The 15,128-nt window shown below is 33.9% G+C and overlaps 1 protein-coding gene across 1 annotated transcript in view; it reads right to left on the reverse strand.

Moving 5' to 3' along the window:
• Positions 1–15,128, reverse strand: part of LOC127837988 (uncharacterized) — an 18,036-nt gene continuing 2,908 nt past the window's right edge. The window contains exons 2-10 of the mRNA XM_052365454.1: positions 10,471–10,592; positions 9,715–9,806; positions 8,870–8,910; positions 7,760–7,921; positions 6,887–7,003; positions 5,576–6,181; positions 4,788–4,851; positions 4,426–4,482; positions 1–2,789 (exon numbers count right to left, since the gene is read on the reverse strand). Coding sequence (XP_052221414.1) covers positions 2,515–2,789; positions 4,426–4,482; positions 4,788–4,851; positions 5,576–6,181; positions 6,887–7,003; positions 7,760–7,921; positions 8,870–8,910; positions 9,715–9,806; positions 10,471–10,544 — 1,488 coding nt within the window. The 5' untranslated portion in view covers positions 10,545–10,592 and the 3' untranslated portion in view covers positions 1–2,514. The remainder of the gene's footprint in view (positions 2,790–4,425; positions 4,483–4,787; positions 4,852–5,575; positions 6,182–6,886; positions 7,004–7,759; positions 7,922–8,869; positions 8,911–9,714; positions 9,807–10,470; positions 10,593–15,128) is intronic.

The following is a 15,128-nucleotide window of genomic DNA, read 5'->3' on the forward strand; positions in this document are numbered from 1 at the left end:
GGCGGTACAAATTCCCTTAGGTTCATAATCACACAGACAGATAATTCTTTGAAAATGTTACGCCAGCGGTACAAACTCCCTAAGGTTCATAATCACACAGACAGATAATTCTTTGAAAATGTTACGCCGGCGGTACAAACTCCCTAAGGTTCATAATCACACAGACAGATATTTGAAAATGTTACTCTACAATGACAAAATGTTACGCCGGCGGTACAAACTATGCATTATCACAGACAGATATTTCTTTGAAAATGTTACGCTGGCGGTACAAACTCTACAATGACAAAATGTTACGCCGGCGGTACAAACTATGCATAATCACAGACAGATATTTCTTAATGTTACGCTGGCGGTACAAACTCCCTAAGGTTCATAATCACACAGACAGATAATTCTTTGAAAATGTTACGCCGGCGGTACAAACTCCCTAAAGTTCATAATAACAGAGAGATAAATTCTTTGAAAATGTTAAGCCAGCGGTACACACTTCCAGATATGCATAATCACACAGAAAAAATCACACTGAAAAAAATGGAAGGTAAACGACTTTTAAATGTATAATTCTTAATTTATTTTTTAATTATAAAACATGTAATAATAAATACAAACACACACAAAGGTATACCATTATGTTCGCAATCCACCAGTCAGTAGGTCAGAACATTTATAAAAGAGTGTGAATGATTCAATATTTTTTTATGACTAACTAAAATTAATTAATTTTTTTATAAAAAATACATAACATGTTTTTCAACATGTGAAGTCATTTTAAAAATGAAATATTTCAATAAAACAATCTTTACATCAATTATAACCATTCAAAGTTCTTTAACAGATGCAATTGCTGCAATTTGTATTTTCATTACTAAACAATTCTGCCACAAGTTTAGTATGTATTGTAAAAACAAAACTTTATTGTTTCTCCTGACATACAAACATATTATAGAACATAAAACAAGAGATGTGTTTGTCAGAAACACACTGTCCCCCTACTGCGCTGCGTTGATACATGTTTTTTTTACCTTTGACCTTGAAGGATGACCTTGACCTTTCACCACTCAAAATGTGCAGCTCAATGAGATACACATGCATACCAAATATCAAGTTGCTATGTGAAGGGGCATAGAATTTATGAGCATTTTTTGAAACCTAAACGCGAAACCTAAACGCAAAGTGTGACGGAAAGACGTACAGTCCGATCACTATATGCCCTCCTTCGGAGACATAAAAATTAAACATTAGCAATCACAAATTCACAAAATCTATTTTAACAAGGGCTGTTTGTAAAACATGCATGCCCCCCATATGGGCTGTCAGTTGAAGTGGCAGCCAAAGTGTGAATTAGTTTTTGTCACTGTGACCTTGACCTAGTAACCTGAAAATCGATAGGGGTCATCTGCTAGTCATGATCAATGTACCTATAAAGTTTCAGGATCCTAGGCCTAATTATTCTTGATTTATCATCAGGAAACCATTTTACTGTTTCGACTCACTGTGACCTTGACCTAGTGACCTGAAAATTATTAGGGGTTATCTGCCAGTCATGATCAATGAACCTATGAATTTTCATGATCCTAGGTGTAAGCATTCTTGAGTTATCGTCCGGAAACCATTTTGCGGTTTCAAGTCACCTGACCTTGACCTTGTGACCTGAAAATTAATAGGGTCATCTGCGATTCATGATCAATTTACCTATGAAGTTTCATGATCCTATGCATAAGCGTTCTTGAGTTATCATTCGGAAACCATTTTACTGTTTCGGGTCACCGTGACCTTGACATTTGACCTAGTGACCTGAAAATCAATAGGTGTCATCTGCGAGTCGTGATCAATGTACCTATGAAGTTTCATGATCCTAGGCATAAGAGTTCTTGAGTAATCATCCGGAAACCATTTTACTATTTCGGGTCACCATGACCTTGACCTTTGACCTAGTGACCTGAAAATCAATAGCGGTCATCTGCGAGTCATGATCAATGTACCTATGAAGTTTCATGATCCTTGGCATAAGCCTTCTTGAGTTATCATCCGGAAACCATTTTACTATTTCGGGTCACCGTGACCTTGACCTTTGACCTAGTGACCTCAAAATCAATAGGGGTCATCTGTGAGTCATGATCAATGTACCTATGAAGTTTCATGATCCTAGGCCTAAGTGTTCTTGAGTTATCATCTGGAAACCATCTGGTGGACAGACGGACATACGGACCGACATGAGCAAAACAATATACCCCTCTTCTTCGAAGGGGGACATAATAAAGCATTTTTATGTGAAGACAAGTTCATACAAAGCATTTCTAAACCGAAATCGAAAATTGGTAGAAAAATGCACATGAACAAATGTACAGTTACAATAGCTTATAAAGGACATCTCACTCAATACTTTCGGGGGATTATAAAGACAACTGGCGAAATAAGGAACATTTGACTGGATACAAATTGTTAAACACTACACCTCAATAATAGTGTCTTATTTTTGCCCACCAGAGACGTATATTTGCTAAAACAAATTTAATTGACTGATCCAATTTCACCATAAAATGAAACTCTGGGTTGGAATAAACCCATGTGTTCTAGTAAAGATTGACGCAGAAGTTCTTGCAATAACCTTAAAATAAACAAAATATATCCTTCAAAAAGGCAGCAGAACACATACAAAATGAGCAACAAGATGTGCATATACTGCATAAATGAAGTATACAGGTCCATCAAGAATTTTATCCACAGATGTTTCTTCCTTTCTTCATCTGTAATCATGACCAGTCGTGATCTGCACAGTGTTGTGTCTTAAATAAACAAACCACATATCAATGCCAAACAAAAACAAGAGCTTTCTCCATCAGACATATGCCCCCAAAAAACGCTTTTTCAAAACCTAAAGGCAGAGTTTGAACCTAAAAGCGGACCCTAAGTTTAATGTCAAGGTCAAAGGGGTCAAAATTTGTGTGCGTATGGAAAGGCCTTGTCCATATACAAATGCATACCAATTATAAAGGTTACATCTGAAGCGACATACAAGTTATGAGCATTTTTCGAAACCTTTAAGCGATATTATGGGCATTTTTCACTGTTGAATTGAGCTGAAAAGAATTAACAGGTCAAACAAGTTACTTAAAATGAAGTTACTGACCAATTATCTGCAACTCATCTTGCTACCAGTTGTTATTAAAAATATATTTTATATTCGATATCTTACGTGACTCACCCAGTCCTGTAAGCCATCCGTAAAACAAAATTGTGTCTTTGTGTCGTATGAACGAATCTGCACTAAAACTAAATTTAGGTACACATCGTACAAGCATGACCAGTTGTCAAACGAAAGTACAGTTTATATTCAATTTAATTCAAATGCATTATTTTTCTCTTTCAGGGATATTGTTTTAGCATGTTGATGCTGCATTAACAAATCTAAGTATATATGAAGTGAAAACACCAAAAATAAACAACGGTTGCGATAGACACCTATTAACTGTTAGATGCCCATAATATCACTTTAACGCAAGTGTGACGGACAGACATATGAACGGACGGACAGTGCAATCACTATATGCCGTCCTGTAACGTACTGAAAATCAAGCTGTAGAATAATTTATTTTTATTTTAAATGCCTAATAGGCTACTCAACAATACTTCAAACAAAATGCATTTTTAAACCTTGAAAAGCTGAAAACGTGAGAATACAAGAAATGTTAACAAAACATATAAAGGCTTAATTAATGCTTTAATATCTGTAGAACACTAGTTGCAGTATCGAGTTTATTTTGCGAGAAAATATCATTCAAGTTGTGTTCCTTCAAGGCATGGGAATTCCGTTTTTAAAAAAATGGATGAAAGTTAACCTTTACCTTGTCTTCCACTAGATTTAGGCAACAGAAAGAGCGACACACGATTGAAAATATTTGTGCCAAGTTTAATAAAATTCACTCAATACATGACTAAGTTATGCTCTGGACACAAACAGGATGCAGCATTGTACTATATATAGACATTTGACCTATAATAGTGACATTGACCTTGGAGGTAGGGAACTGGTATTTAAGCATACACAGTCTAATGATGAGGATCTTTTGTACCAAGTTTAAGGAATTTCGCTTTATAAATGACAAACTTATGCTCCTTGGGACAGATGGACGGTCGTGATTCCCATATCCCATTTACTCCAGGACTCTGGGGGTTACTGGTTCGAGCCCTGATGGGGGCTACTTTTTTTCCTTTTTTTTAAATTTTATTCTTGATTTTTTACTTGAGCTTTTTAGATCCAGTGTTTACATTTATCAATATAAAGCACTTAAAGACAAACTACAAAACATGCCAAAATCTGTGAAAAGGCCCCTTTAATATTAATCAGTTTTAATACTATTATTACTTATTTCTTATAAAAACCATTATATGTTCAAAGAAAAAAAAGAGCAATATACAAACCATATATAAATCTTCTCTTCCTTTTGCCAAACCCTTTCCCACCAGAAGTGTTATCATCTGAAATGTTTCAATGGAATATTTTCATATGGATTACATGTACACTAAAAATACACAATAATTTTCTACAGATGGGTTTGATTAGGATAAGTAGAAACAAATTTTTTATGAAATAATGTTCATAATTATTTTATTGTCACATTTTTACTGTAAAACATACTTAAACTTAAGTTTGTTCTTCCTGATCCTGTCAAATTCAAACTAAATACATAACAAATGAATTTCAACTCTATAACGAATGTAAAAAGATAACTTTAATGATATTTTCAAGATTTATGATAATAATAAATATCATATATATTTACTCTTCTTTTTGGCAACCCTGAGGTCAGAAGCTTCGTCTCCAGTTTTTCGCTTTTTTATCTGTACCTTGAATTATACAAATTACACCTCAATATTCTATTTTATTATTATACATGTATCTCATACTGTTTTACAAATTACATATTGTAAGGGTCCATCAGCCCATGTTTGAAAGCAAATATCCAAGCTCTTGGCATTGTGGTTTCAGGGAAGAAGTTTTTACAATATACATATAGGAAAACATATTTGCCTTCAGGGTTGGGCCAATTTTTACCCTTAAAGGCATAATTTGAACAATATTGGTAGAGGTATTCCAGACGATGTTTAATGTCAAATATCAAAGCTTTAGTTTTAATATTTAAGAGAAGTTTTTTTAACTTTTCACTATATACATTTAAGGAAAAAACATTTGGCCCCTGGTATGGGGCAAATTCCGACCCAAGAGGCATAATTTTAACATTCTTGTTTACTGTTTAGGTTCATCATATGATGTTTCATGCCAAATATTAGAGCTCTAAGCTCTAGATGTTACTATATACATATAAGGAAACCTATCCATTTCCATGGTAATATGAGTTATGCAAAGAACATTCCTGCCAAGTTTCATTAAGATTAGCCGAGTGGTTGATTAAGATTTACAAACTCAACATGTATATTCTCAGAGTATATACTATATGCTAGAAATGCAATATGGATGATTATCAAATCAGTTGGGGGGGAAATTTATACCCTGAGTACGGTGAGCTCAGGTTAGCTAACAATATATGACCTTACTGTAGAAAAAGCTCACCAATGGCTGTCTGTTTTCCTTTTCAATCAGTTCACGAACTTCAGGAACCATTCCTTGTCCTGGTGGAAAGGACTGCCTTATAGGTTGTCTTGGTAGCAGTGTTAAAGGAAATACCGGTACTCCAGAATCTAAACTGTCCATGTTGGAATTGAGCGATTCGTAAAAGTCTAGCCACTTTTGTGTACTATCCTGCTTTTTGAAAATTAGTTTCAGAGCTTTAATTTGTTTAACATTTTTATCTATTTCAATTTTACTAAAATTTGGCTTCAATATTTCTGGCTTTCCACTTGGGGCTTTATTCAAAAAGTTCCCATTAAGGGCTGACCACGGCTGAGATTGAACCCCTTTATAAAACACTTTTACACCACCGTCCACAGAAACAAATTTAAAGTGCAAAGGTTGGGTGATGTGGTCAGCTTTGTTCAAATCACCCTCAATCCATGACTTAACATCAAATAATTGTGTGATACGCTCTGCATTTTTCAAAACGTTTAAAAAGTCATCAAAATATTCAGCATCTTTAGTATTTAACAGCCTGGACACCTCACTAAATTTTGCATCAATGTCTTCATGCGTGTGGCCAACAATAAGGAAGGACATATGAACCTGAAATATAATATATGATTATCAAATCCGACAAATCAAATACCTTCAGTCAATAAAGTCGACAATGGCTGAACAAGATAATGCCTTTCCCAAGTTTTATCATAATTTTATTTGAAAAAAATGCATAAACTACAAGATGGAATAATACTAAGAAAAACTATTCATTTAATAATCAAATATAAATAATTTATATGTTAAGGCTACAAAAATGTTACCTGAAATAAAAGCCAAAAAGATGCAATTCCATAATTTTGAAAACAAACATTGCAGGATTCAAAACTATCATGTTTTTAGTGATATATATGATACACAGTAGTTGGCAACAATAACATGTCTAAAGTTAATTAGTTATAGTAACTATCCTTTCCCTGATAGATACATGCTTTTACGATCCCTATCGATTCCCTGAATAGACGTGTTTCCGCGACGTTATCGATTACCTGGTAAACAAGGGCTGTTTGTAAAACATGCATGCCCCCTATATGGGCTATAAGTTGTAGTAGCAGCCATTGTGTGAATACGTTTTCTTCGAAGGGGGGCATAATAAGCATTTCTACTAAATCATGCTACAGAGGTTGAATAATTGTAAGTAGTGCACATGAATATTCAAATAATCAAGTTAATGAAAATGAAATTATTTGAATACTCATCCTTAAGAAAGACTGTCGTAAAACAGACACTGTGATCTTTGAAATCAACACTCACCTCATGGAAAACCTGTTCTGCCACTAACAATTCCAGAAATGCAAATACATAACGGTTCTTATTTTCCCTCCAACAGTTGTCTGCTTGGATAAACAAATTTGGAGGCAGGAAGTTGTTCTGGAATAAAAACATCCACAAAATTATTGCACAATAGTGTTGTTCTCTAGAGTAAACAACAAGTAAAACTACAACATAGGGAAAACAATAAAAGTAAGATGGTCAGTGTTTATATCACATGATCATACACAAATATAGCTAGTCTGGCGAAAATGTGTTATCATACTAATGCTTTTTGTATGACTCGTATTCTGATGTTATCTATCCTATTAACCAACCTAAGCAAGAATTTATAATCCTCTATACAAATTCATAAAACCAGGGGTCTCACTCTGGTTTGGGGGAACACCGAGGCGGGCGAAATCAGGCATCATTTTCCATAGGAGAATTTCAACCAAAACATAAGAAACATTACAATATTTGTTTTAATCACTTAATTTGTCCTTTTTACTACAATCTATTAACAGTTAACACTTATCTATCAATTTTATTTAGTTTGAAACATTTTGAACTTGAACTTGACAATTCTGGGTCTAGGGCATTCAATTGTCTTGCATTTTTATCTGAAATGGGGGAACTGTATACTTTTTGCTGGGGAAATATGGCCTTATTTAAACCCCAAAAACCAGAGATTGAGACCCCTGAAAATACTGACTGTACTATCACCATCTTTACCAAAAAAGCCATCATGTGGTATTTCATTAGTGTCAAGGGCTTTGGTTATTTTCAGAAATGTAGGTGCTTGAATGGCCTGCTTACAATTTTTGTCTTCCAAGTATAATTATGTAAGATAACATGTGCACAAACATTACTCACATTTGCCTTGGCTTGACGTAGTAGCTCTTTAAGTATGATGTTGATTGTCAAGTTGGGATCATGAGGATATTCATTAATGTCCACATAGGCATGAAACCCTCCATGCCCGTGACTTAGCACTCCAGTGACATGAGTATGCAGAAGATCCACTGCATGCAGATTCTGTAATTTTTCACATAACAGTTACAAAATCTTGCACAATACATCATTTAAATTTGGAAATCAAAAACAAACAAAATACTGAATCTTGTTTGTGTATTTCGTCTCCTAAAACTTAACAAGCATATTTGATTAATTGTTATCACCTGCCAAATAAAAAGCCTTTAGTTTCAATCAAACTCATAATTCTTGACCTGAACTTAACAAAATTTGCTAGCGTACCACCACAATATAATACTAAGTAACAACTATTCACTATTTTTTGTTTTTTTAAGCGCCGCAAGTGTCCTAGAGACAACTTTAAATATAAATTAATAAATTTTGCATCAATGGTTGAATGGCAAGATATGTATTTTAGGAACTCATTAAATAAATGCTTTTTAATGTATATATAGAATATTATGTAACTGTCGGATAGAGATCAAGTTTATAGGATGAGAAACATGTAGTGCTAGACTTTCAGAGTGCTACAAAATTTTTGAGCCGAGCATGATAAACTTGATCTCTTTCCAACACTCACATGATATTCTATTTATCCCATTATTTTGTGGTGTTTATCGTTCAAAAAGAGTAAAAATACTTAATTCTAAAAAATAACGCTGGTGTCCCAATTTTGCTTATAGTATTTGTTTACTTCAAACATAATCATTTGCTATGACATCACATTGAAATATATATTGTTCCAAAAATAAAGATTGGAAACCATAGTCTAAAAATATTTATAGTTCACAGCTCATATTCATACGATCACTTGTTATACTATTGGTTTTCGTTTGGTAATAGGATAAACATTTATTTCAGAAAAAAATATACCATACAAACTGTTTATATGCCCTTTTTATGGGTAACATTCTGTAAAGAAAATTGAAAGCTTAAGACACACAGAGTACGACACACAGGTGTGAGCCAAAAAAGATTACCACCGAAGGCACAAAACCTCCTTTATCCTACCTTTGGGTTCCTCCCAGCAAAATGTGGCAAATTGGTCTTTGCTGTAAAAAATAGAGAATAGATTTATGCAATAAAAATTTAAAAAACAACTGTTTGTATGTTTGTTATATAAAAAATTAAATCACATATTATGTAAAGCTTTCCTTTTTGGTACCATTGTATCCTGTGTGCAACTGTGGATGTAGTAAAAAAGTCTGGACAGGAAATTAAATTAATTACAGTATTTCATGCTTTTCAGTGAAAGAGCGTAAAAAAAAACAAGAGAACAACAACATGATTTACTAATGACAAATCATAATACTATATATTTCAAAGTGTAAGATCGTAATATATATTTCATGGGTTGTAACAGAAACTCGTTATTTTCACTTGTGAAAATATTGTTTCGGTGACCACTCATGAAATATAATGCAATCTTACACGGAATCCAACAAATATCCTCTATGACATATATATATATATATATATAATTATGGAAAAGGTTAACATGTATATATGCATGGAGAAAGAAATGCACATTTAAAACTCTATATAGCCTATAGTTAAAGGCTTTTTCTTCAAAATAATGGGAATTATTTTTTATAATGGCATAATACAAAATGAAAGATTTTGTTCTGTTACAGTTTACACATTCAACAAAAAATTCATTCATTGTAATGTTTAGAAATCCTTATTATGGTGACCTATTTTTAGAAATCGGGTCAGGACAAATAATTGTTTTTGCCATTGTAACAAGGCCCCGTCAAAGGCAGAACACTGGAACTTGGGAATATGTTTTATGACTAGTTAGGATTTTCAAACTGCTCCTGTCAAAATTAAAGTGTATGGACACTTTAAATACCAACCTTGATCCATACCATCGATAATTATGGACATGTGCTGGCTTGGATTGCGTTGTGCCTGGTCTTTTTTGTTGTAATAGTACTTCCTTTCTAACCTGGATATCATTAAATAAGAGCTTTGAAGTTGCAAATAGTTAATAGTTTTAAGTGCATCTGTTTCTTTTGACATCAAACATTTAATAGGCAAAATTAAATTAAATTTGAAAGATGTATATCATTTCTTTGTTTACCATCATTAATGGGCAGTATGCAGGAAACAAAAATATGCAGGATATAGCACCTTTCTACCTATTTCACTTTGAATGTTTAAAAACATTTATAAAACTACATATTTATGTTCAATAAGTAAAGGTGAATTTGGGATATCAATACATATGTAGGATTAATGGGGCTTAAAGGTCCTTTCAATTTAAGATAAAAGTCAATGAGCTTGATTAACTGAATAAATTTTACTAATTACCAGTGGTTATATAAAATAAGCCTTAGGGAAAGATATAGAGCAAAATTGGAGGATGCTGCACCCTGCAAGAAATTGTCAATGTTAGTCCAAAATTTTCACCGTGAACCTTTTTATAATTTTCAATCTAGCAGCACCCAGTAAATTTTTCTGGTCATTAATCTTTCCCCTAATAATACACAGTCTGATTTGCATTCTGAACTTTAGAAATGCTTCTTACCATGTTTGTAAGGGAGTAATTCATTAAAGATTTGGTTACAAAATTAAATGAAAAATAAAAGAAATGAAAATACATAAATTACATTTGACGAATATTATGCTCTTCTTTCTTTTTCTTGTAGAAAGCACGCATCTCGAAAGAGGTGGTTTTGCTCATTAGCCTTTCTAATGTCACACAAGTTGTACATTTGCTGAAGCTGTTGGTCTGAAACATACATCGATCACTGCTTATGTTACACAGCTCCAGATAACTGATTCATTTTTGTTGTTGTTTACAACCCATTTCAAAAATAAATTCCTGAAAATAAATTACCAATGCCTTTTGGAGTATCCTTTCTGATACATCACAATGAAGGTTTTAAGTCTTAGAAAAGTCCATGAAAATTGTCGTTTTACACTGTAACAGTTTAACCCTTTGCATGCTGGGAAATTTGTCGTCTGCTAAAATGTCGTCTGCTGAATTTCTAAAATTCGCATTTTCTTCGATTTTTTTCAAAGAATACTATCAGAATAGCAAACAGTTTGGATCCTGATGAGACGCCACGTTCTGTGGCGTCTCATCTGGATCCAAACTGTTTGCAAAGGCCTTAAAAATTCGGTTCCCGCATTGTAAGGGTTAACAGCTGAGAAAGAATTAAGAAAGGCCAGGCTCTTTCAAGATACAGAGGCAATGAAATGGTGTTTTCACCAGGGCTGGCATTCCAGAAAGTTTTTAGAGAAAATCTTAAATTCTACTTTTTCTAGTTAATTTTTTGAAGCAATATCCTTTCTATGTATGCGTTTTCGCCTATTGTACATGTGTGCCTCATTCTAAAACATATTTAATGTAATATAGTTAAGTTTTTGATTGTGTAGCATATTTTTCATTTTTAAATTTTAACCAGATGTGTTTGTAAAACACTATGTCCCCCATATATTTGACCTTTGTCGTTGACCTCGAGAGAATCTGATTCAACTGTATATTATTATATCTAGTAACTGACAAAAAAAGGTTACATGTATATTGGTGTTACACCTTGTAACAAATGCTGCAGACATTCAAAGGATATACTCAACACAAGATTCATTATGTGACAGCTGTTATAAAAACACATATAGCTATAGATTCTAATTTGACGATGCCAAATTACATGTATTACAACTAACGCAGGTACATGACTTTGTAGTTTAAAAACGTCATATCAGCATAAAATTGTTTGTAACCCACAAAAAACACATTATTTTACCTTTTTCGTTTTAACAACTGGAAGCTGTCAATCCATTTCTTGTAGAACTGGCTTTTGCTCACTGGATTTTCCACATCCATTTTGTATTGTTCATAAATATGACTTTTCACTGTTCCATATGGCATCACAATCTCGTTTCGGTGAGGCATTCTTTCGCCATGAAATCTGAAGTAATCCTCCAGCCAAGCAATCAAAAGTAGAGTGCTCTTGTCCCAGTTACGTGGGGATTTCCCAGTTGGAGCTTCCTTGTTATTCATGCACATATCAGCAACTGTAGTTAATGTATTCTTGTTAACTCTCAATGCAGCCAAAAATGCTTTGTACATAATTGTATTTCTTGTTTTTTAGACTGTACTGAAAAGTACCTGTATTTTCCGACTTTTTCAGATTTTTCATATGATGCTTTCAGCAGTGTTATCCTAGTCAATTTTGGATTATGCCAGAATTTTTCACGAATATCACGGACAGAATTAATATTCAACTGCATAATACACCGTTTCCACAATAGCAGGGTGTGGTAAGCGCTGTCTTAATACTAAGAAACTTCAATGCTTTTAATTTCATTCTTCCTTCTGACTTTACCTCACCTGAAAACAAATATTAAAACCAAGGCATAACAAATGGTTATTTTCTAGCATTAAGACTGGTGTTTTAGAATGTAAACAGAAAGGCTAAGAATTTTTTTTAAGTTCCTTAAATTAGTTTTAGCAATAACGTTGTAATGTGTGGGTTTATGGCACATTTTTGTCTAAATCTGAAACATATTTTTATTAGTTTTTTTTATTGGGATAGTATTAATTATTGAATTTTAAGGGACTAGGGCAACAAAAATCATCAAAATCAAAAGTTAAAACAACTACTTAAGCGATGCCAATTTCTGACCCATTACTATTTCGGAAGCCTTAGATGTCGAATTCAACACTGACAATGGGAAAAAACAACGCAAAGTGAGCATACATTTTCCCCTTCTATGCAATAGTTACTGAGAAACAGCTCCAAACTGGTAAAAAATTGACAAAATTCACTATTAAACAAACGCACATGCTAAAATTTCAAAAAAGCCTGGCAAAATTTCCCTCAAAGTTGTACTGTACTTACTTTGAATGTACTTGTTTTCTGTTTTCTTTTTCGGCTTAGCTAAAACCTGTTCGATGTCATGTTCAGAATCTGTAGAAGACAAAAACATTAAGCTTTCATCACTATCCCAAATGTCTAAATATTCCTCATCGCGCTGTACTTGTTCGCTATCTGTCACAGCACAGTCAGCAGATCCTGTAATGTCTTGTAATGTGGTCATAGAACAATTCACTGGGTCCCCAGAATCGGAGTCTGACCACCTTACTTGTACCAGTTCTTCATCGCTACTCCAGTTTACCTGGATTAGCTCGAATTATGATGCTTTATTGGAAACAGAATCCAATAGCCCGACTATATAAATTATTAATTTCTAGTAGCCCGATTAACATTTAACCAGTCCTGGGCTGTCGGGCTTATAGTTAGCGTGCAGACTGTTTGTGAAGTTACAAGAATGAATACTGTGCACAACCTGTTAGGAATATAATTATATAAAATCACAATTTCAATTGCCCATCCTTACAAGTTACTGGGTATCCGGAAAAAAAACCCTCCCAGACATAAACCCTTCTTTCAGCCTAACAAGGCAAAAACTGTATGATAATAAAAACCAATGGTCGGGCAACCAAACCTTTCATTGAACAACCATTTTAAAAGTAAGTAGTTGACCGAAAGCCAACTGTAAATAAAATGCCAATTGGCAAATTTTAATCTTGAATTAAAATGTTTAATTTATGACGCAAGTTTATTCTGTTTACAATTTGTCACTATACCTTTCTAAAAATAGATCACTGAGCGATGTTAACTTAATTTTTTTTATGATTGGTCGATTTGCTAACTCGAGCGCATGGGTTTTCGAAAAATAGTTCATACTTGTTTTTGTTAGCGTTGAACACACAGCAATCAGGGCTTGACACTTACTTTTTTACCTACTGACCCAAAGGACCACCAGCTTTCAGAAATTACTGGTCCTCCAAGATTTTAAGTGGTCCGACAATATCTATGTTATTTTACCTACATTTCAATTAACTTTCCGGACTATCCACAATGTATTGTGCATTTATAAAAAGAAAACTATACTATCTACTGAAATATCTCTCGTCCTTTTCAAAATTGCTGTACTTCAAGCTTCTCTTCATTAGTTTTAGGGGTTTTTAGGCGGAGGTAACAGGTTCAACCACCCCCAGAATGAAATTCCACATCGTGAAAATTTGTTATCTTGAAAATACGCACATTTATTCTCCGGCAATATCAAAACATTATTCGGCGCTCTCCAGTGTAAATTTGCACGGTAAACAAAGTATATTCTGATGGTACTAAGATCAATACATGCTGATTATTGCTCAGTCTTCGAAATAAGCTTTGAAAAGTTACATGCCAGTCGGGCCAGTAACTTAAGAATTTTTACATGCCCAACATATTTTTTACATGCCCAAACTTTTTAACCAAAATTATAACAAATCAAAACATTTAACACTTACATGCTACACATAGTAAAGCAGAACATTTGTTTCAATCGTAGTGAATACAATTACATCTAATCAGTCACTAAAATTAAGACGGTCGATCGTTACACCAGTGCTCTTGAAAAGAGCGTTCTCTGGTGTCCTCGTATCCTTTCTTTGGCTTCCTTTTTCTCAAATCATTGTCAATTTTCTATTTTGGAAGTGCTTTATCGGGTTTAGCCCCATCAACATACCTAAGATACTGCATAGCCTCTATGTCGACAATGACATTAATTTTTTGTTTACATTGACAAAAACGGAAGCGTATTACTTGATTGAAATGATCGATTCAAAAAGCATCTTCTCGATTAATGTCTAGAGAAACCGTCGATAAGAACCGAATGTGACCGAACTGCATCGGTCAAAAAACAAACAACGATGACGTGTGCAAGCAGGTGCGTGTTGTTAAACCAATCGAATTTCATTGTTTTACAACTTACGGCAAGGTGTTTGTTCGCAAAATTGAAAAATAGATCTGCAAATATCAAGAACCGCTTACGATTTTTTTTATAAACTGTCAATCGGCTTCAATAATTTACATGCCCGGCGGGCCACAAACGTGAATTTTTGTATGTGCCCGGCAGTAATTTTACTGGCCACGGGCAAGGCGTGTGCTAATTTCGAAGACTGATTGCTGCTTTTCAAAATAATAAATACCATTTTGTTAATTTCTCAATCCAAACGCTTTGAATTTTGTATCGATCACGGCGAAGTCCAGAGACATTTGCGGAATGCAAAATCGATTTTTTTGATCCGACAACAGGTTTTTGTCATTCGGGCATCTAGGAAAATTGGAATTTCCAATATGTTGCTATTTTTCATCCCAGTCCTCGAGTAGGCCCAAAAAATAATGATAATTATCGGTTATCTGAACAAATAAAGTTGTTTTATTAATGAAAACGGCTTCCACCACCAGTATTTCACAATAAGCCGGCC

The sequence above is a fragment of the Dreissena polymorpha genome, chromosome 7 (assembly GCF_020536995.1).
Source record: "Dreissena polymorpha isolate Duluth1 chromosome 7, UMN_Dpol_1.0, whole genome shotgun sequence".
Classification (NCBI taxonomy): domain Eukaryota; kingdom Metazoa; phylum Mollusca; class Bivalvia; order Myida; family Dreissenidae; genus Dreissena; species Dreissena polymorpha.